The sequence below is a fragment of the Mobula birostris genome, chromosome 32 (genome assembly GCF_030028105.1).
Source record: "Mobula birostris isolate sMobBir1 chromosome 32, sMobBir1.hap1, whole genome shotgun sequence".
Lineage (NCBI taxonomy): Eukaryota > Metazoa > Chordata > Chondrichthyes > Myliobatiformes > Myliobatidae > Mobula > Mobula birostris.
The window spans coordinates 7,492,401-7,513,831 of record NC_092401.1 but is presented as its reverse complement, the minus strand read 5'-3'; the positions used below and the strand labels follow the sequence as shown (position 1 = coordinate 7,513,831).

Sequence of the window (21,431 nt, the reverse complement as noted above, 5' to 3'; positions counted from 1 at the left end):
GAGGTATTTAAAATTATGAGGGGGATAGATAGAGTTGACGTGGATAGGGTTTTTCCTTTGAGAGTGGAGAGATTCAAACAAGAGGACATGAGTTGAGAGTTAAAGGGCAAAAGTTTAGGGGTAACATGAAGGGGAACTTCTTTACTCAGAGAGTGGTGGCCGTGTGGAATGAGCTTCCAGCAGAAGTGGTTGAGGCAGGTTCGATGTTGTCGTTTAAAGTTAAACTGGACAGCTATATGGACAGGAAAGGAATGGCGGGTTATGGGCTGAGTGCAGGTCGGTGGGACTAAGTGAGAGTAAGAGTTCGGCATGGACTAGAAGGGCCGAGATGGCCTGTTTCCATGCTGTAATTGTTATATGGTTATATGGTTATTAGCTTTTATACATAAATGGCTACATGGTTGGTTTGACTTTGTACCGTTCTTCTTAGGATGAATGCTTCCCAACGCCAAAGGGGAGTCTGATGGAAACACATCTGGCTGCAACTGTACACCTTGATAGTTAATAGATGTGTTGGTCAAGAGTAGATTCTGAAACAGGGATACCAAGATAACTTGATAAACTTATACCCTTCACGGTTAATCTGAAGACCGAGTCACAAGAGGGATGTTAAAGCCAGATAGAAGTTAAACTTACCCTGAAGTTCATTAATGAGTGCACCGGGCTGAAGAACAAGGCTGAATTTTAATCTGAATATTTGGAAAAAATAAGACCGTAAGATACAGGAGCAGAATTAGACCATTTGGCCCAACGAGTCTGCTCCACCATTTCATCATTGTCCCTCTCAGCCTCAATTTCCTGCCCTCTCCCTGTATCCCTTCATGTCCTGACCAATTAGGAAATCAGTAATCTCATGAATGAAGAGTATGTGTCTCTCCAGTGGTGGTTTAGGTATGACGGGCTCCCAGGATGTGTGATCTGGCCTGTTTCCAGCTGTGTCCGTCAGTATCTGAAAGACACCACAGCAGAATGATAAGCAGTGTATTTCTTATGTGTCTTGCAGCTTTCCCAGAGCCTCCCAAGATCTTCAACCGAGACCCCGTAGAACTGAATCAGCAGGTCAAGTTAACATGTAAAATCCCAAACGTCTATCCTGCTGAGAAGGTGAGAGTAATGTGGACTGAGAATGGTACAGAATGGAAGTCCGATACCAATGTGTCAGGTCACCTCACTGTCTGGGCAACAACACCATGGATACCACACGAGACTGGTCTGACCGAATTCGTCTGTACGGCAGACTTTGAGGATTATCCCTTCATTCTACCAAAGACGGACTCCGTTGCTATTGAGGTGTATGGTAAATATGCTGGATGTTACAATTATTATCGGTCCTGATTGTTAATGCCTGCCACTTTTCCCTAGATAGTGAGGTTGCTTCAAATGTTTGTGGCACAGTTGATCAGAATGACAAAGTAGCCAATGAGTATAATTGACATTGAAATTAACCAATGAATGGAAGCAAAAGAGAGACATGGGAATGAGGTGACTATGTTGAACTGATGTAAACATGAATGTGGATTGTCTGCCCAAGGCCTGCTACTATCCCATCTTTTCCTTTGTATCTAAGGCTATCTTTCATATCAACTCATATAATATTTAGTAAAATTAAGATCCAAGGAAAATAAAACATATTTATATATGGATAAGAAGTTAACTTAAGGACAGAAAACAGGGTTTAGAAAAGATTTATTCTTAAACTGTGAAAAATACAGCTAATCCCTCCTTACAAGTCAAGCAGTCTAGTCCTGGCAACATACTTATAAATCCTTTCTGCATCTTTTTCAGCTCAGTGACAACCTAGGCAAACATGGCATTCTCCAAAATGTTCCCCAGCTGACACTTCATCCACTTGGCCATCTACATTCGCCCAGATAAGGTCCGATAATGCTCCTTCACTCATTGTTCTACCCTATACTCAATCAAAAAAGCTCTTCTTGTCAGGGTCACTGGCAAACTCAAGTTCAGGAATCCCAGACACTTCGGCAATTCAAGCAAAACAAGAGATATACAGTACTACAAAAATTGCCGGCAAAACTAACAAGAGCTCAGGCAGCACACGCAAAATGCTGGAGGATCTCAGCAGGCCAGGCAGCATCTAGGAAAAGAGTACAGTCGACGTTTTGGGCTGAACCCCTTTGGCAGGACTGGAGAAAAAAAAGCTTTAAAAGGTGGAGGAGGGGAGACAGAGATGCAAGGTGATAGGTGAAACCTGAAGGGGGGGGGGATGAAGTAAAGAGCTGAGAAGTAAATTGGTTAAAGAGACAGAAGGCCATGGAGGAGCACTAGAGGGAGGAGATGGGTGGGCATTCAGGCAGTCTCTACAGAATCTTGTAGAACTGAATCAGTTATGATACACGGAAGTCCCCAGTCAGAGCTTCACCAGACAAGCATTCACAATGACGGAGCAAAGAGGGGTTGGCAACTTCCCCTGAACTACACCCTGGAACAGGTAGGAATTCTGACAGCCGCAGAGTTGAAATGAAGCAATAGGCCACAAGGACAACAACTACGATACAAGACATTGGAAATCCCGTGCTAATTCACTCACCCCAAACTGAGTAGAAGTGATAAATACAAAGCAAGCTTAACAATCCCCATGATCCCAAATGAGACTCCTGCAACACAAAGTGAAAACCCAGCGCTAGTCCGAAGACAAACAATTAGACGTAAAAAGTAAACAATCCAAGGAACATTGCAAACCCACGAGCTTACACCGAGAAAATACAATCCACATGCTAACTGAAAAAAAAATCTTTTAATTTAAAAATGACCCCTGATTGTGATACTTCTGGGCAGATTTCAATCTTTAACTAACTGCTCTCAGGATGAGGCTTTTCATTCCAGGATGAAGGAGATGTCGTCCTTTTTTAAAGAAAGGGACTTCCCTTCCTCCTCCATCAACTCTGCTCTCAAACACATCTCCCCCATTTCATGCACATCTGCTCTCACTCCATCCTCCCGCCACCCCACTAGGAATAGGGCTCCCCTGTTCCTCACCTACCACCCCACCAGCCTCCGGGTCCAACATATAATTCTCCGTAACTTCCGCCACCTCCAATGGGATCCCACCATTAAGCACATCTTTCCCTCCCCCACACCCCCAGATTTCCACAGGGATCACTCCCTACGCGACTCCCTTGTCCGTTCGCACCCCCCCCCATCCCTCCCCACCGATCTCCCTCCTGGCACTTATCCTTGTAAGCAGAACAAGTGCTACACATGCCCTTACACTTCCTCCCTTACCACCATTCAGGGCCCCAGACAGTCCTTCCAGGTGAGGTGACACTTCACCTGTGAGTTGGCTGGGGGTGATATATACTGCGTCCGGTGCTCCCGATGTGGCTTTCTATATATTGGCGAGACCCAATGCAGACTGGGAGATCGTTTCACTGAACACCTATGCTCTGTCCGCTAGAGAAAGCAGGACCACCCAGTGGCCACACATTTTAATTCCACATCCCATTCCCATTCTGATATGTCTATCCACGGCCCCCTCTACTGTAAAGATGAAGCCACAGTCAGGTTGGAGGAACAACACCTTATATTCCATCTGGGTAGCCTCCAACCTGATGGGATGAACATTGACTTCTCTAACTTCCGCTAATGCCCCACCTTCCCCTCGTCCCCCATCCGTTATTTATTTATTTATATACACACATTCTTTTTCTCTTTCTCCTTTTCCTCCCTCTGTCCCTCTCACTATACCCCTTACCCATCCTCTGGGTTTTTCCGCCCTCCCCCTTTCTTCCTCCCTGGGCCTCCTGTCCCATGATCCTCTCATACCCCTTTTGCCAATCACCTGTCCAGCTCTTGGCTCCATCCCTCCCCCTCCTGTCTTCTCCTATCATTTTGGATCTCCTCCTCCCCCTCCCACTTTCAAATCTCTTACTAGCTCTTCCTTCAGTCAGTCCTGACGAAGGGTCTCGGCCTGAAACGTCGACTGTACCTCTTCCTAGAGATGCTGCCTGGCCTGCTGCGTTCACCAGCAACTTTGATGTGTGTTGTGTGCAATATTTCCTTCCTTTTTCGTTCCCTCATTCCTCTTCCCTCCCCATCCCATTATCAATCTCTAACTAACCGTGGAATATTTCCTTCCTCCCTCTTTCATTCTCTCACTATTGTCATAGCTGAAAATTCTATATCCTGGAATACTGACTTGACAATCCTGCCATCAGTGATGGCAATATTGTAGATCACTTTCTTAATCAAAGCTTTGAGGTCATCTGCTTTACCGGTTATACACCTTGCATTAAAATAAATGCAATTTAGTGGTGACTTTTCTTCACGCACACTTACTCATTTGCTTTGTCTTTGAAACATACTTTTTCTCCTCTAGGTGCTCTATCTGAAACACTGTTCTGAGCTCCTTCCCCTGCAACACAATTTAAACCTTCCACCTGCAAATCTGCCAGCAAGCATGTTAATCTCCCACTGTGGCTAACTTGCAACTCATTCCACTTATGGAGGTCCCAGCTTCCTCAGAAACAGTTCCAATGATACAGGAAGCTAAAGTCTATCCTTGAGCACCATCCCTTTAGTCACACATTGATCCCACCCATCCCTATATTCCCATATTCACTGGCTCGTGCCACCAGAGGCAATCAAGAAGTTAAGGATGTGGTTTTAGGGTTCCTGGGGCACATGATTAAATAGGCCATCGTCAGCATAGCTTCCTCAAGGGAAAATCTTGCCTGACGAATGTGTTGGAATTCTTTGAGGAAATAACAAGCAGGATGGATAAAAGAGAATCGGTAGATGGTGGGTATTTGGATTTTCAGAAGGCCTTTGACAAGCCGCCACACATGAGGCTGCTTATCAAGTTAAGAGCCCATGTGCAGGATTTCCCTAAATGTTAATTTGCAGGTAGAATGTGTGGTGAGGAAGACGAATGCGATGTCAGCATTCATTTCAAGAGGAATAAAATATAAAAGCAAGGATGTAATGTTGAGGCTAAATACAATACGGCTGAGGCCTCATCTGGAGTATTGCGAGTCAGAAAGGATGTGCTGACACTGGAGAGGGTTCAAAGGAGGTTCACAAAAATGATTCCAGGGTTGAATGGCTTGTCGTATGAAGAGCGTCTGATGACTCTGGGCCTGTATTCTCTGGAATTCAGAAGAATGAGGGGCGCCCTAGTTGAAACCTATCAGATGTTGAAAGGCCTCAACAGAATGGATGTGGAGGAGATGTTTCCTATGGTGGGAGAGTCTAGGACCAGAGGACACAGCTTCAGAATAGAGGGGTGTCCTTTTAGAACAGAGGTGAGGAGGACTTTCTTTAGCCAGAGAGCGGTGAATCTGTGGATTTTTCATTGTTACTGACAGCCGTGCAAACCAAGCCTTTACGTATATTTAAGGCAGAGGTTGGTCGATTCTTGATTAGTCAGGGCATGAATGGATTAAGGGAGAAGGCAGGAGATTGGGGCCGAGAAGGAAAATGGGTCAGATATGATGAAATGGTGGAACAGATTTGATGGGTTAAATGGCTTAATTCTGCTCCTATATCTTATGGTCTAAGTTACAACCTTTAAGCTTCTGCTCTTCAAATGGGCACTTAGCTCCCTAAGCTCAAGCCACAGAACCTCATCTCTCCTCTGACCTATGTTATTGTTACTTACATGTACCATGACCTCTGGCTGTTTACCAAACCATTTCAGAACGTCCTGCAGCCACTCTGAGATATCTTTGATCCTAACTTCAAGGAGGCAATGTATCAACCTGGAGTCTCTTGCAGCTACAGAAACCATCAGACCCTTTGGAGAGACAGGGTCTGATTTGGGTTTTGCTCTGTGGGAAGTCATGCCTGACAAATCTTTTGGAGTTCTTTGAGGAAGTAGCTAAGGGGGTAGGTGAGTGTAGGTAGGGCAATTTATGTTGTCTGGATGAACGTTAGCAAGGCCTCTGACAAGCTCCCTCCCGGCAGGCTAGCCTGAACAGTTAGATTGTACGGGACTCGGGGAGATGGCTGATTGGAATCAGAATTGGCTCACTGCAGGGAACTAGAGGGTGCTGGTTGAGGGTTGTTCCTCTGACTGTGGGCCTGTGTCTGGAGGTGTACCATGGGGGTCGGTGCTTGGACCTTCATTAGTTGTAATTTATAGAAATGATTCGGATGTACCCCCTTCTCGTTGCCACCATCAGGGAGGAGGCACAGGAGCCTGAAGACCCCCACTCAATGTTTTAGGAAGAGTTTTGTCCCCCCTAGCATCAGATATCTGAACAATTCATGAACACTGCCTCCTTATTCATCTTTGACACTATTGATTGGAACAGTAATTTTTTTTATACCTTTTTCTGTACTGCAGCTACAGAACAACAAATTTTACAAGATGTGTCAGTGATAATAAGCCTGATCTGCTTGTGATAAATGTACAGCCATAGTTAGTAAGTTTATGGATAATATTACACAGTGGTAGCTGCAGGTAGTGTGGAAGTTAATGAAAAATTACAGAAGCTTCGTGATCAGCTTGGTAATGTTGGCTGAGAATTGGCAAACGGTTGGTAATCCAGATAAATATGACGTGTTGCATTTTGGGAGATCCAACCAATGCCTTTGAGCGGAAAATCATAGAAAAGGCAGTGGATTCGGCCCAGTACATCACAGGTAAAGTCCTCTCAACCATTGAGCACGTCTACATGAAACGTTGCCGTAGAAAAGCAGCATCCATCGTCAGAGATCATCACCACCCAGGCCATGCTCTTTTCTCGCTGCTGCCAGCAGGTAGAAGGTACAGGAGCCTCAGAACTCACCCCACCAGGTTCAAGAACAGTTACTGCCCCTCAATCATCAGACTTTTGAACAAAAAGGGAATAACTACACTCCTTCTATTTCTGGTGTTCCCACAACTGATGGTCTCACTTTAAGGACTCTTTACCTTGTTATTTTGTGCTCGTTGTGTATTGCTATTTATTTATATCTGCATTTGCACAGTTTGTTGTTCGCCGATCCTGTCTACAGTTACTGTTCCATAGGTTTGCTGAGAGGGTTCACAGGAAAAGAAACTGAGGATTGTACGTGGTGACATGTATGTACGCTGACAATAAACTTTATTTTGAACTTTGAAGCTGGGTAGGACTTATACAGTGAGCACTGGGGAGTGTTATGGAACAGAGGGACCTAGCAGTTCAAGTGCACAGTTCACTGAGAGTAGTGTCACAGGTAGATAGGGTGGTGAAGAAGTCATTTGGCATACTTTATACACGTTCAGCACAAATAATTTCCATTAATATATATACTTAATGTAATGTATAGTTATTATGATTATGTATTGCAATAGTCTGCTGCCTCAGTTTAACAAACTTTATGATTTACAGTACGACTGTGATACTAAACCTGATTCTGGTTCACTGGTACCCTCAGGGCATTGAGCGTAGAAGTTGGGAAGTTATATTGCAGTTATATGAGATGTTGATAGGGCAGCATTTGGAGTACTGTGTACGGCTTTGGTCACCCTGTTATAGGAAAGATGTTATTAAACTAGAAAGAGTGTAGAGCAGATTAACCAGGATGTTGCTTGGACCTGTGGTGGGGAGGGTGATGGAGGGGCTGAGATACAAGGGGAGGTTGGGTAGACTAGCACTCTATTCCCTGCAGTGTAGGAGGTTGAGGGGCTGACCTTATAGGGTATCATGAGGATAATAGACAGGGTGAAAGCACATAGTCTTTTTCCAAGAGAGGAGGCAATGAAAATGAGGGGCCAAGGCTTAACATCAGAGGCCAGAGATTTAAACTTCAAAAGTTCAAAGTTCAAAGCAAGGTTTATTATCAAAGTACATATATGTCACCTTATATAACCCTGAGATATATACTCAGCAAATCTATAGAATAGTAACTATAACAGGATCAGTGAAAGATCAACCAGAGTGCAGAAGATAACAAACTGTGTAAATGTAAATTAAGATCAAAAACAATAAATAATGAGAACATGAGATGGTGAGATAAAGAGTCCTTGAAAGTGAGACCATTAGTTGTGGGAACATTTCACTGATGGGGCAAGTGAAGTTGAGCGTAGTTATCCCCTTTTATTCAAGAGCCTGGTGGTTGAGGGGTAGTAACTGTTCTTGATCCTGATGGTGTGAGTCCTGAGGCTCTTGTACCTGCTATCCGATGTCAGCACGGCCTGGGTGATGAGGATCCCTGAAGATGAATGCTGCTTTCCTACAACAGTGTTTCATGTAGATGTACTGATTGGTTGGGAGGGCTTTACACGTGATGTACTGGGTCAGATTTACCATACAAGGCTTCCATACCAGGCTGTGCTGCAGCCAGTCAATATACTCTCCACCACACATCTATAAAAGTTTATCAAATTTTTAGATGTCATGTCAACTCTCCAATTTCAAGGCAGCTTCTTCACACAAAGGGAGATGCACACATAGAATGAGCCTCCAGAAATAGTGGTTGAGGTGGGCACATGGTGACGCCTTTTAGATAGTCCACGGAACTGTTTATTTCACTTTTTCTACATCTTTTTATTTTAAGTGTGTTTCTGGAACTGTTGAAGCCTGTGACTTACAGTTTGGAGACTGATTGAGAGATCTAGCGCTCTTTGCTGTCCCGAGAAAGTTCCAGGAGGCATGCGCAAGTGGCCTCGAGGGGAAGAAACGATGTGTGAGCCCATGGTCGACTCCATTTCTCATCGTTCAAAGCATCGAGGAAGAATGAAACATCAAACCGCATGCGGAGGTGAGCAAGTGCCTATCGCTGACTACCTGCCTCTTGCTCTCTGCTGTGATGGATCTCTCGCTGCTGCCGGATAAGGTGCCTGTGTGTTACGGATCATGGAAGGTCCCTCTCCCTCAATGTTACCGAAGATCTGCCCTCTGTGGATTGGACTGTGGACTGAAGTTCAAACTAACTGTAGTTCAAATTGGTCTCCATCATTTAGTCACAGTCATAGTCATACTTTATTGATCCCGGGGGAAACTGGTTTTTGTTACAGTTGCGCCATAAATAATTAAATAGTAATAAAACCATAAATAATTAAATAATAATATATAAATTATGCCAGGAAATAAGTCCAGGACCAGCCTATTGGCTCAGGGTGTCTGACCCTCCAAGGGAGGAGTTGTAAAGTTTGATAGCCACAGGCAGGAATGACTTCCTATGACGCTCTGTGTTGCATCTCGGTGGAATGAGCCTCTGGCTGAATGTACTCCTTTGCCCACCCAGTACATTATGCAGTGGATGGGAGACATTAACCAAGATGGCATGCAACTTGGACAGCATCCTCTTTTCAGACACCACCGTCAGAGAGTCCAGTTCCATCCCCACAACATCACTGCCCTTACGGATAAGTTTGTTGATTCTGTTGGTGTCTGCTACCCTCAGCCTGCTGCCCCAGCACACAACAGCAAACATGATCGCACTGGCCACCACAGACTCATGGAACATTCTCAGCATCGTCCGGCAGATGTTAAAGGACCTCAGTCTCCTCAGGAAATGGAGACGGCTCTGGCCCTTCTTGTAGACAGCCTCAGTGTTCTTTGACCAGTCCAGTTTATTGTCAATTCGTCACTTCTAGGTTTTTTTTTCCCATTCTGTGTTTCCAGTCATTCTTTCTTGTTGTAGTTTGGTGCAATCGGTAAGTTTTTTTTTCTGTGTGAGGGAGTGGGTTGGTGTTCTTGTTGCCATTTGGCATGATCTGTCAGGGAAGGGGTTCGGGTTGGATGTTCTTGCTGTTTTGTGAGATTTGTCATTCTTTTTCGCGCGGTGGGGTTAATGATCATGTTCCCATTTGCAGTGTATGGGTTTTTTTTGTGTGGGGTACAGGGCTGCTGACGTGTTTCGTTGAGCGACTACCATGGTTTTGTTTGTTTCGTGGCTATCTGGTGAAGACGAATCTCAGAGTTGTATACTGCATATGTACTTTGATAATAAACGAACCAAGTGCATTTGAATCTTTAGATAAATACATGGATGAGGGGGCAATTTGCCAAACATGAGCGGTGGGACTAGCTTGCTCAGTGACACAGCTGGCATGAACACGTTGAGCCAAGTTTGCAAAGGGAATGAATTAGCTGGCTGCCCTGACTACCCTCCCTCGATACCCTCCCATCTCTACTGTATCAGTGACACGAACAACTCACCAACTGTGCTGTCTCCGACATTCTCTGCATCCCAGATTCTCCATAGCCTGACCATCCACAGCCCCAACTGCTACTGGGGTCCAAAAGGAGCTGCAGCTGAGCGCACAACCTCCAGGTGCAGATGAGGGAGATTGGGGACATTCCCAACGTCCACTATTGCCCGCGTCCCACAGCAGCAGTATACCAATGCCCTGGCCTCTGTAACGTATAATGAGTAAGCTTTCAAGGTTCAAAGTAAGTTTATTATTAAAGTGTGTATATGTCACCAGGTGCCACCCTGAGATTCATTTTCTTGCAGGCATTCAGAGTTTAGAACAAAGAAAGACAATATAATCAGTGAAAAGCTACACACAAAGTCTGACAAAAAAAAAACAATGTGCTAAAGAAGGCAACCTGTGCAAGTACAATAATAAAAAAGAAAGAAAGAAAGCTGAGATTGTAATTTATAGAGTCCTTGAAATTGAGTCCATAGGTTGTGGAATCAGTTCATTGTTGAGGTGAGTGAAGTTATCCATGCTGGTTCAGGAGTTGATGGTTGAAAGGTAATAACTGTTACTGAACTTGCTGGTATGAGACCTGAAGCTCCTGTACCTCCTTCCCAATGGCAGAAGTATGAAGAGATCATGGCCTGGGTGGTGGAAGCCCTTGATGATGGATGCTATTTTCTTGTGCCAGGGCCACAGTCTCTCTCATAACGGTCACTCCCGCGAGAGCTTGCCAGTGGGATAAAACTCCATAGAAACCATAGAAAAACTACAGCACAGAAACAGGCCTTTTGGCCCTTCTTGGCTGTGCCGAACCATTTTCTGCCTAGTCCCACTGACCTGCACATGGACCATATCCCTCCATACACCTTCCATCCATGTATCTGTCCAATTTATTCTTAAATGTTAAAAAAGAACCCGCATTTACCACCTCTTCTGGCAGCTCATTCCATACTCCCACCACTCTCTGTGTGAAGAAGCCCCCCCCCAATGTTCCCTTTAAACTTTCCCCCCCTCACCCTTAACCCATGTCCTCTGGTTTTTTTCTCCCCTTGCCTCAGTGGAAAAAGCCTGCTTGCATTCACTCTATCTATACCCATCATAATTTTATATAACTCTATCAAATGTCCCCTCATTCTTCTACACTCCAGGGAATAAAGTCCTAACCTATTCAACCTTTCTCTGTAATTGAGTTTCTCAAGTTCCGGCAACATCCTTGTAAACCTTCTCTGCACTCTTTCAACCTTATTTATATCCTTCCTGTAATTTGGTGACCAAAACTGAACACAATACTCCAGATTCGGCCTCACCAATGCCTTATACAACCTCATCATAACATTCCAGCTCTTATACTCAATACTTTGATTAATAAAGGCCAATGTACCAAAAGCTCTCTTTATGACCCTATCTACCTGTGACGCCACTTTTAGGGAATTTTGTATCTGTAATCCCAGATCCCTTTGTTCTACTGCACTCCTCAGTGCCTTACCATTAACCCTGTATGTTCTACCTTAGTTTGTCCTTCCAACGTGCAATACCTCACACTTGTCTGTATTAAACTCCATCTGCCATTTTTCAGCCCATTTTTCCAGCTGGTCCAAGTCCCTCTGCAGGCTCTGAAAACCTTCCTCACTGTCTACTACACCTCCAATCTTTGTATCATCAGCAAATTTGCTGATCTAATTTACCACATTATCATCCAGATCATTGATATAGATGACAAATAACAATGGACCCAGCACTGATCCCTGTGGCACACCACTAGTCACAGGCCTCCACTCGGAGAAGCAATTCTCTACCACCACTCTTTGGCTTCTTCCATTGAGCCAATGTCTAATCCAATTTACCACTTCTCCATGTATACCTAGCGACTGAATTTTCCTAACTAACCTCCCATGCAGGACCTTGTCAAAGGCCTTACTGAAGTCCATGTAGACAATATCCACTGCCTTCCCTTCATCCACTTTCCTGGTAACCTCCTCGACAAACTCCAATAGATCGGTCAAACATGACCTACCATGCAAAAAGCCATGTTGACTCTCCCTAATAAGTCCCTGTCTATCCAAATGCTTGTAGATTCTGTATCTTAGTACTCCCTCCAATAACTTATCTACTACCTACGTTAAATTTACCGGCCTATAATTTCCCGGATTACTTTTTGATCCTTTTCTAAACAATGGAACAACATGAGCCACCCTCCAATCCTCCGGCACCTCAGCTGTAGACAACGACATTTTAAATATTTCTGCCAGGGCCCCTGCAATTTCAAGGCTAGTCTCCTTCAAGGTCCGATGGAACACCCTATTAGGTCCCGGGGATTTATCCATTTTAATTTTCCTCAAGACAGCAAGCACCTCCTCCTTTTCGATCTGTACAGTTTCCATGATCTCACTACTTGTTTCCCTTAATTCCATAGACTTCATGCCAGTTTCCTTAGTAAATACAGACGCAAAAAACCTATTTAAGATCTCAAACAACAGGAATTCTGCAGATGCTGGAAATTCAAGCAACACACATCAAAGTTGCTGGTGAACGCAGCAGGCCAGGCAGCATCTGTAGGAAGAGGTGCAATCGACGTTTCAGGCCGAGACCTGAAACCACTGCCTTCCCTTCATCCACTTTCCTGGTCACCTCCTCGACAAACTCCAATAGATCGGTCAAACATGACCTACCATGCACAAAGCCATGTTGACAAGCCCTGGCAGAAATATTTAAAATGTCGCTGTCTACAGGTGAAGTGCCGGAGGATTGGAGGGTGGCTCATGTTGTTCTGTTGTTTAAGATCTCCTCCAGTTCCTTTGGTTCCGCACATAGCCGACCACTCTGATCTTCAAGAGGACCAATTTTATCCCTTACAATCCTTTTGCTCTTAATATACCTGTAAAAGCTCTTTGGATTATCCTTCACTTTGACTGCCAAGGCAACCTCATGTCTTCTTTTAGCCCTCCTGATTTCTTTCTTAAGTATTTTCTTGCACTTCTTATACTCCTCAAGCACCTTATTTACACTCTGTTTCCTATACATTCATACAACTCTCTCTTCTTCTTTATCAGAGTTGCAATATCCCTTGAGAACCAAGGTTCCTTATTCCTATTCACTTTGCCTTTAATCCTGACAGGAAAATGCAAACTCTGCACTCTCAAAATTTCTCCTTTGAAGGCTTCCCACCTACCGATCACATCTTTGCCAGAGAACAACCTCCACCTTATCCAGTCCCTGCCCTTTGAAACCTTCACTGCTACTGCTACTCATCCGGTGTCCTGCTGGTAAGACAAACCTTAACAATGTTCTCCGTCATTGCAGTTTTCTCCAACCCTGAAATCCAAATCCCGATCACCACTGAGGGAATTCCAGTGAATATTACCTGCAGTGTGTTTAACGTCTCAGGGGAACTTCAACTCAGACTGAAGGAGGGAAGTGAGATATTAGTGAACAGGTCAGCCAGTACTGGGCTGACTATCTACCACACTGTGAATCCACGAGCAGAGCTGAATGGACAGCAGTTCACCTGCGAGGCCGAGCTGACACTTCACCATCACTACAACACTATTGTTAAACGGCAGTCAGCCACTCTCGATGTCCAGTGTAAGTACATACTGGTATCAAAGCAAGACAAGGTTTTTATTTATATCAGCTTAATTTAGAGAAGCATCTTTGTCTTTGAAGTCCGCACGTAACACAATTACAAATACTGTACATTAGATCAGTGTGTAATAACACTGGACAACAAATTTTTTTTCAAAACTGTTGCTCCCTTGTTTTTTTTATGATAGACCGCTTGAAACTGAACACAAGTATAATTTCAGACTACTTGTATCACATAAGAATTTGGAGGAACAAGAAACAACAAATTTCACGACACATGCCAGTGATAATAAACCTGATTCTAATTCTGATTAACTTTTATTGAATATAATGCATTCCATTGCATTACGGTGCTGGCTCTTTGCACTAGTTCAAATAAGCTAAGAATATTTTGTTGATGATTTTCGTTTGTACTCAGTGTCTGAGGCTTCTCACTTGTGTTCAACAATAATCAGCCAGCATTGATGGATTCCAGTTGCCCTGATACCGTTTCTCCATGACCGCAATGTCCTGGTGAAACCTTTCACCATGCTCGTCACTGGCAACACTAGAGTTTGCAGGGAAGAAATCTAAGTGGGACTGCTGAAAATGAATCTTTAGTGACATGCTGCACTTCATGGTTCTGCATGCTTGAAGCATGTTGTTAATCAGGTGCACATAGTTTGGTGCTCTGTAGTTGCCAGGAAAGTTTTCAACAACATCCTTGAATGCCGAACATGTGATTTTCTCCGATCCCACTAGAAATTCTTCAAATTGGTGACCTATTTGATTTGCAGACCAACAAAATTGCTTTTCTCAATCTTGGCGTCTGTTATTCTGATTTGAATTATAAATTGAAATAACCAATATGGGTGATTTACTTTAAAAAATAGTACATTATGGGGAAATTTTCATGATCAGCAGCCCACGATCCATAAGATACGCCCAAAAGTATTCAGGAAGCAAAATCTTTGTTGTCCAGTGTAATCAATACTGAAAAAGCTTCTTACTGTAAGGACACAAATGTCTTTTAACCCTTTTAACCCATACTTCTACAGTAGAGCTTTCAATATTTAGCTTATTTTGGGGAAAAAAAGCTGAATCAGGTTAAATTAAATGGTGCAACATGTTTTTTTGAAACAACATGAAATTGTTGTGTACAATACATCAGTGGATAAATTGCAAATATTGCATTGTAAGCTTTCAACAGAGGTTCAGCACATCTACCTGTCTTGAGTATTGAGTATTAATCACCCAGGTTTTCAACCTGGTCCTCTGTTCATTTCCTCACATAGATGCTGTTTGACCTGCTAAGTTCCTCCAGTGTTGTATGTGTATTACTCCTCAAAAGGTACTTTGTAAAGCATTATGTAAGTGTGTAAGTAAACGATGATGTTGTTATTTATCGTAAGGAATGTGTTTGTAAGTGAGAAAACATGGGACCGGCATATGGAGCGATACATGCAATGTGCTGGAGAAGCTTAACAGGTCAGAGGGCATCTATGGATGGGAATAAACAGTCGACATTTCAGTCCCAGACCCTTCACCAGAATGGAAAGAAGTCAAGGGAAGAAGTCAGAGTAAGAAGGAGTGGAGAGGGTTGAAAGTAGTCCAAAGTGGCAGCTGATAGGTGAAACTGGGAGAGGGGGAGGGGTGAAGTGAAGAGCTGAAAAGTTGATTGGTGGAAGAGATGAAAGGCCGGAGAAGGAGGAACCCGATAGGAGAGGACAGAAGACCATGGAAGAACGGGAAGGGGAGAAGCACCAGAGGGAGGTGATGGACAGGTAAGGAGATAAGGTGAGAGAGGGAAACAAGAATGGGAGAATAGTGAAGGAGAGGAAGGTGGGGGCAATTACCAGAGGTTCAAGAAATCAACTTGCATATAGAGTCTGGTTGCATTATGAAATCAGGCAAAGCTCATAGAATGTTGAAAGGATCAGGGTTTTACAATAAATATATTTACCTGGAACTGTTGACAATTGTGTAACAGCTTTTATGAATGTTCAACAGGTAAAATGTGGAAGAATTGGATGTATTACTTAATCATCATAGCAATTATACTGCTGCTGTTGGGATTCATGTGCTACAAGAAGCACAGAGCATCTAAAACAGGAAATTATGAGGTATCAAATGCAAAGGCCAACAACAATAATGAACATCAGAACAATATTCTTCTAGTCCAGGGACTCTGAAGCTGGAACATAGCAAACTGCAAACAAAGTCAACCAATACAAATGGTATTAAAAACTGCTGGTTCTGTAAGATGCCACAATGTTCCAATTGTCATTGATGATATTATTCCCAATCCTTAGAATTTGCCATTACTTAGTATTTCATAATATATTTGCAAAGGACCAAGTGGACACATACACTCAATGGCCTCCTTATTAGGTACACCTGCTTGTTAATCGAATATCTCATCAGCCGACATTGTGGCAGCAACTTAATCCATAAAAGCACACAGACATGGTCAAGAGGTTCAGTTGTTGTTCAGACCAAACATCAGAATGGGGGAAGAAATGTGATCTGAGTGACTTTGACCATGGAATGATTATTGGTGCCAGACGAGGTGGTTTGAGTATCTCAGAAACTGCTGATCTCCTTGGGTTTTTTATGCACAACAGTTTTTAGAGTTTACAGAGAATGGTGCAGGAAACGAAAAAGAAACATCCATTGAGTGGCAGTTCTGTGGATGAGAACATCTTGTTAATGAGAGGTCAGAGGAGAATGGCCACAGTGGTTGACAAGCTGGCAGAAATGCGACGAATAGCCACATATTACAGCAGTGGTGTGCAGAAGAGCTTCCCTGAATGCACATGTCGAACGTTGGAGTGGGTGAGCTACAGCAGCTTAAGATCATGAACGTACACTCATTAGCTACTTCGTTAGGTTCAGGTGGTCACTAATAAAGTGACCTCTTGTGTATTTAGTAATGGTTACTTACACCGTACCATAATTTGTTTCTGTTGTGATACTGTTTGTGCCTTTTGCAAGCAGTTAGATCTAAGCTTTAATGACTGTAGTTTCTGAGTAGATGCTGTATATTTTATAAAAATACTCCTATTTTTCAATAAAGACATATTTTATTGTACTTATGCCTTGGAACATGGGAAGATTGAGGGAAGATTTGATAAAGGTATACAAAATAATTGCTGGCTGGTGGTGTAGTGGCATCAGCACTGGACTTCAAGGCAAATGGCCCCCGAGTTCAAATCCGGCCAGCTCCTCACGCACTTTCCATCTGTGCCAGATTGAGCGTCAAGCCAGCACCTTGGACTTGTTAAAAACAGTAGATGCTAAGGAAATGGCAAAACTGCCACCCGATGTGTCGCAAGATGTGGAAAGGAACAGCAACACAAAATTATTAGGGGTACAGATACAGTGAACGTATGGAGGCTTTTTTTCTGAGGTTTTCCTCTAAGGTCATGGGTTAAGGGTGAAAGGTAAAAAGTTGAAGGGGAATGTGTGGGGAAACTCCTTCACTGAGAGAGCCGTGAGAGTGCAGAACAAGGTGCCAGCACAAGTGGTGGCATAGGTAGCGGGCTCAGGTCCTGGTGCAGGTTGATAGGAGTAAGCAGATTGAATGGTTTGGCACAGAATGGATGGTCCAAAGGTCCTGTTTCAGGCTGTATTTTTCTATGACTCTATCTATAACTAAGCAAGTGTTCTGTAATGATATAATAAAGACTTACTTTGTAAATATTTGTGAAAGTAGATTTATTGAAGTAAAGTATTATAATTTAATAGTGAAGCTGTCATGGTCCGGTCCATAAAGGCTGCATGCCAGTTCACGGTCCAGTCCATTGATCCTTGTTCCCGGTTTTCCTGTTTTCTCCCTTGTTCTGTTGGGTGCTTTGTTTAATTGAGGCACCTGATTCTCATTTCGGTCTGGCACATTAATACCTCTGCAAACCAGGGATTGTTTGCTGGACTGTTCCCTTCTCTTCCCCTTCTTTTCCTTCTGAAGCCTCACCTGCAACCTTTGTCTGTAACGCCGTCAGGTTCAACCGCCAGAGCAAGACTGGGGCCTTGCTGTGTTAAGATAAGGAACAGTCTGTCATTGTTTGGAGTTGTCTCTCTGTGTCCTCGCCTTCGCTAGGTAGGCCCGGCTGTTTGCCGCTACCCTGATTGGAGAACTGTCTCTTCATGTTCAGTGTTCTGTGTATAGAAATAGCCTCGGCCCTTGGTCCCGTTCCCAAGGAGAGAGTCCTGGCTCTGTGTGCTGTGTACAAGGCCCGGCCCTATGTCCTGCTCCCAAGGAGGGGTCCTGGCTCTGTGTTCCATGTTCCTGAGTTCCAAGTCCAAGGCTCCGAGGTTCCAGTCTCCCAAGACCAAATCAAGGATTCGTGTTCTCGTTCTGTCCATGTGCCTCACCCAGCCCTGTGCTGGAGTTCCCTTGTCCAGTGCTAGAGTTCCCTTGTCCTGTCCAGGAGTCTCACGTCCAGTCCTGTAGCCACGCCACAACCTGTAGCCACATCTTGTCCTAGCCTAAACCCGGATTCCGGTTCCGAGTCAAGACCTAGGTTCCTAGTCCTAACCAAGACCCAGGTTCCAGGTCCTTGTCCAGGCTCTAGTTTCGGAGTCCTGTGTCCCTAGTCCAGGCTCCTTGTTCCTAGCTCCTTGTCCGGGTTCCGTGTTCCTTGTCCATGTCCTAGCCCAGGCCCTGCATCCTAGTCTCGTCCAGGGCCTGTGTCAATGTCCAGTGTCCTTCCTTCCCCACTTCCCTTGCTTTCTTGACACACCGAGTGCTGTTCCTAGTACTTTAGTGTCCGTGTCTTGCACTTGGGTCCACCCTTACGACAGAAGCACGATTAAATACAAATCTTGGGGAAACTTTCTCCTTCACAACATTCCCCCCTGTCTCTTTCTTCTGCTGTCATCTAGTAAGGTTCCTTTCAGTGTAAGGGACTGCACCTTGACACTGTCGAAAAGGCTCGGTTAGATCAGCTCAACAACATTATGTTCTTCACTGAGTTGTCCCTCAAAGTGTTACTGTCCCCAGAAGATAAGGTCAATCTGTGACTCACCAGTCAAGGTATTGAGTACAGGGGTTTAGCCGTCACTTTCGCAGCTGCATAAAACATTGGTAAGGCCACATTTGGAGTACCACCTTTAGTTTTGGGTTGTGCTGCCTTAGGAAGCGTGCCAATAGACTGGGAAGGGTGCAAAAACAATTTTTCAACTATGTTACTGGGACTGGAGGGTTTGAGTTGTAAGGAGAGGCTGGATAAGCCAGAATGTTTCCACTGAGGAATAGAGGGCTGAGGGTGACCTTCTAGAGGTTACGTAGGCACAGAGCAAGGACCACAGTGGAGTCATATGTTTAAACGTTCTTACTGAATCGTTAGGCCCGGTACTCGCTGGGCAACTTGCTGGGAAGTGGTGAACTGAGCCCGCCGAGACAGAAACACATGCACTTGGAAGCCCAAGCCGAGGAAGAGAGCCACCCACATGTAGGAGGCCCGACTGATTCCGTGCCCGATCACTTGCTATATTCGCACGGTCAATCCAATATGGTTCAATAAGGGTTTATAAAATCAAGAGGGGCATAGATAGAGTGAATGGCCATAGTCTTTTCTCCAGCATAGAGTTAAAATGCTCTGGACGGCATGGAGTTAAAATGAGAAAAGAAAGATTTAAAGGGGAACTGAGAGGCAATGTCCTGCAAGATGATCATAACCTTGTAGAGATTGAAGACCTGTGTGCCTCAATGACCAGGAGAGCGACACTGGCTGGAGTCAGGGCCCTGTACTTTGGCTCCTGGTAGGGTCACTCATGCCAAACAGGTCAAAGGGTAGAGGACAGACTAAGTGTGGTCCACCGGTTCAGGGCTTCATCTCAGGGCTAACAACCCTGACTAGTCAAAAAGAATAGTGGCAGAAACAGCAATGAAGACTCATTCTATAGCTGTGTGTGACGGTATGGACAGACAGAGATGGAGGACCTCCATTGCTACCCTAAACGCCAACAGCATAACGGGCAGTGACTAAGAGAGGCAATATCTTCGTGCAGAGAGCGGTGCATAAATGGAACGAGCTGCCAGTGGAAGTGTTAAAGGCAGGCTATGGGGTGTCAGGGAGGGGTAGCACCTCTGGTGGGGGAACATGTCGCGTCCTTTTCAGGGCGGTTAGCCCACCTTTGGTCCCCACCTGGCACTCAGCTCTCACCTGTGGCTCCCCGTAGCTGTTTGCATGCGACAGCGGCCACACCCCGGGCAACGGCTTCGACAAGCCGGCTAAACCAGTTGAGGGTAGCCGACGGGTCGCAAACCCTCGGTGAGGTAGGGAGTTGTCTATCCCAGCATGTGAAGACAGACTCCGGCGGATTGAGCGGACGAGACCAATGGAAGGTCCAACGGTCAAGAAGGCGGCCTCTGCAAGCATCGTGGAACGTGTAGAGCAGGACAAGACACAGAAGACGTCCTGGTCATCCACTGCACCTAGTCTCATCTCTAGCCGTCTCGACGCTGTCTTACCACTGGACCCAGATGGGAATTGGGAAGAGAGAGTGAGGCTGACACTGCGCAACTCTCCCTCACTTAAATCCAAATCAAGCGCTGGTCTCGACACCATCATCACCATCATCATCACCCTCTAACCTGTGAAGTCCTGTGGCGGTGGGCGAGTGGCGAAGCAGCAGGTGTGGATACACCAGGAGCTGTAGTCACGGACCTGCAAACAGGCGGCTCAGGTCTAAAGGTCGTTTCTCGCTGACCCAAGCAGCAGTGAAACTCGGCGTCTAGCTGGGCGACTGAGCAGCCCTCTTTAGGAACGCACCGCTCACCTCCGTAGTATGAAGAAGGGGCTAGAAAAGGTTTCCTGCTTCATTACACCCTGGCCAGTTTACCACAGCTGGCGGGGATCACGTCTTGGCGGCCGAACAAACACAACAAAACGCAAGGTGATACCGCTCACCATTGGCACTTGGAAGGTGCGCACGCTATTGGACAACTCGGCAGCAAACAGGCCAGAGAGAGGAACAGCCTTAGTTGCCAGAGAGCTTGCAAGATACAACATTGGCATTGCAGCCCTGAGTGAGACTCGTCTTGCCAACGTGGGTCAGCTGACTGAACCTGGAGGTGGATACACTTTTTCTGGAGCGGTCGCGGCAGCGATGAGCGTCGTGATGCTGGAGTCGGATTCACCGTCAGGAGTCACCTTGTTCGGAAACTTGCTAGTCTCCCGGAGGACGTGAATGACCGGTTCATGACACTACAGCTTCCGCTACAGAACAGAAGTCAAGCCACCCTGATCAGCGCCTATGCCCCCACAATGACCAACCCAGACGTGACAAAAGACAGGTTCTATGAAGAACTAGACGCCCAACTGTCTGCAGTGGGCAGCACCGACAAGCTGATCTTGCTCGGCGACTTCAATGCAAGAGTAGGGTGCGACTCTGCAGCCTGGCAGGGTGTCATTGGGAGACATGGAGTGGGCAAATATAACAGTAACGGCCTACCCTTACTGAAGACCTGTGCAGCACACACCTCCTCATCACCAACACAACTTTCCACCTGCCTACCCATAACAAGACCTCCTGGATGCACCCCCGTTCTAAGCACTGGCATCTTATCCACTATGTCACTGTCAGGAGAAAAGACAGGCAGGATGTCAGAGTGACCAAGGCCATGTGTGGTGCTGACTGCTGGACAGATCACAGGCTCATTGTCTCCAAAATGAAGCTCCACATCAGACTCAAGAGGAAGCAAGGCTATGAAAAGAATCAACGTGGCCAGGCTGAAGAACTCCAGCATTGCTTCAGCACTGGCTGAAGATTTAGAAACCAAGCTTGCAGC

The 21,431-nt window shown here is 45.1% G+C and overlaps 1 protein-coding gene across 1 annotated transcript in view; it reads left to right on the top strand.

Annotated features, from left to right (window-relative positions):
- Positions 1–17,321, top strand: part of LOC140191287 (intercellular adhesion molecule 1-like) — an 88,375-nt gene extending 71,054 nt beyond the window's left edge. Inside the window, exons 6-8 of the mRNA XM_072248559.1 lie at positions 1,004–1,297; positions 13,376–13,657; positions 15,647–17,321. Coding sequence (XP_072104660.1) covers positions 1,004–1,297; positions 13,376–13,657; positions 15,647–15,828 — 758 coding nt within the window. The 3' untranslated portion in view covers positions 15,829–17,321. The remainder of the gene's footprint in view (positions 1–1,003; positions 1,298–13,375; positions 13,658–15,646) is intronic.
- The last annotated feature ends 4,110 nt before the right edge of the window (positions 17,322–21,431 follow it).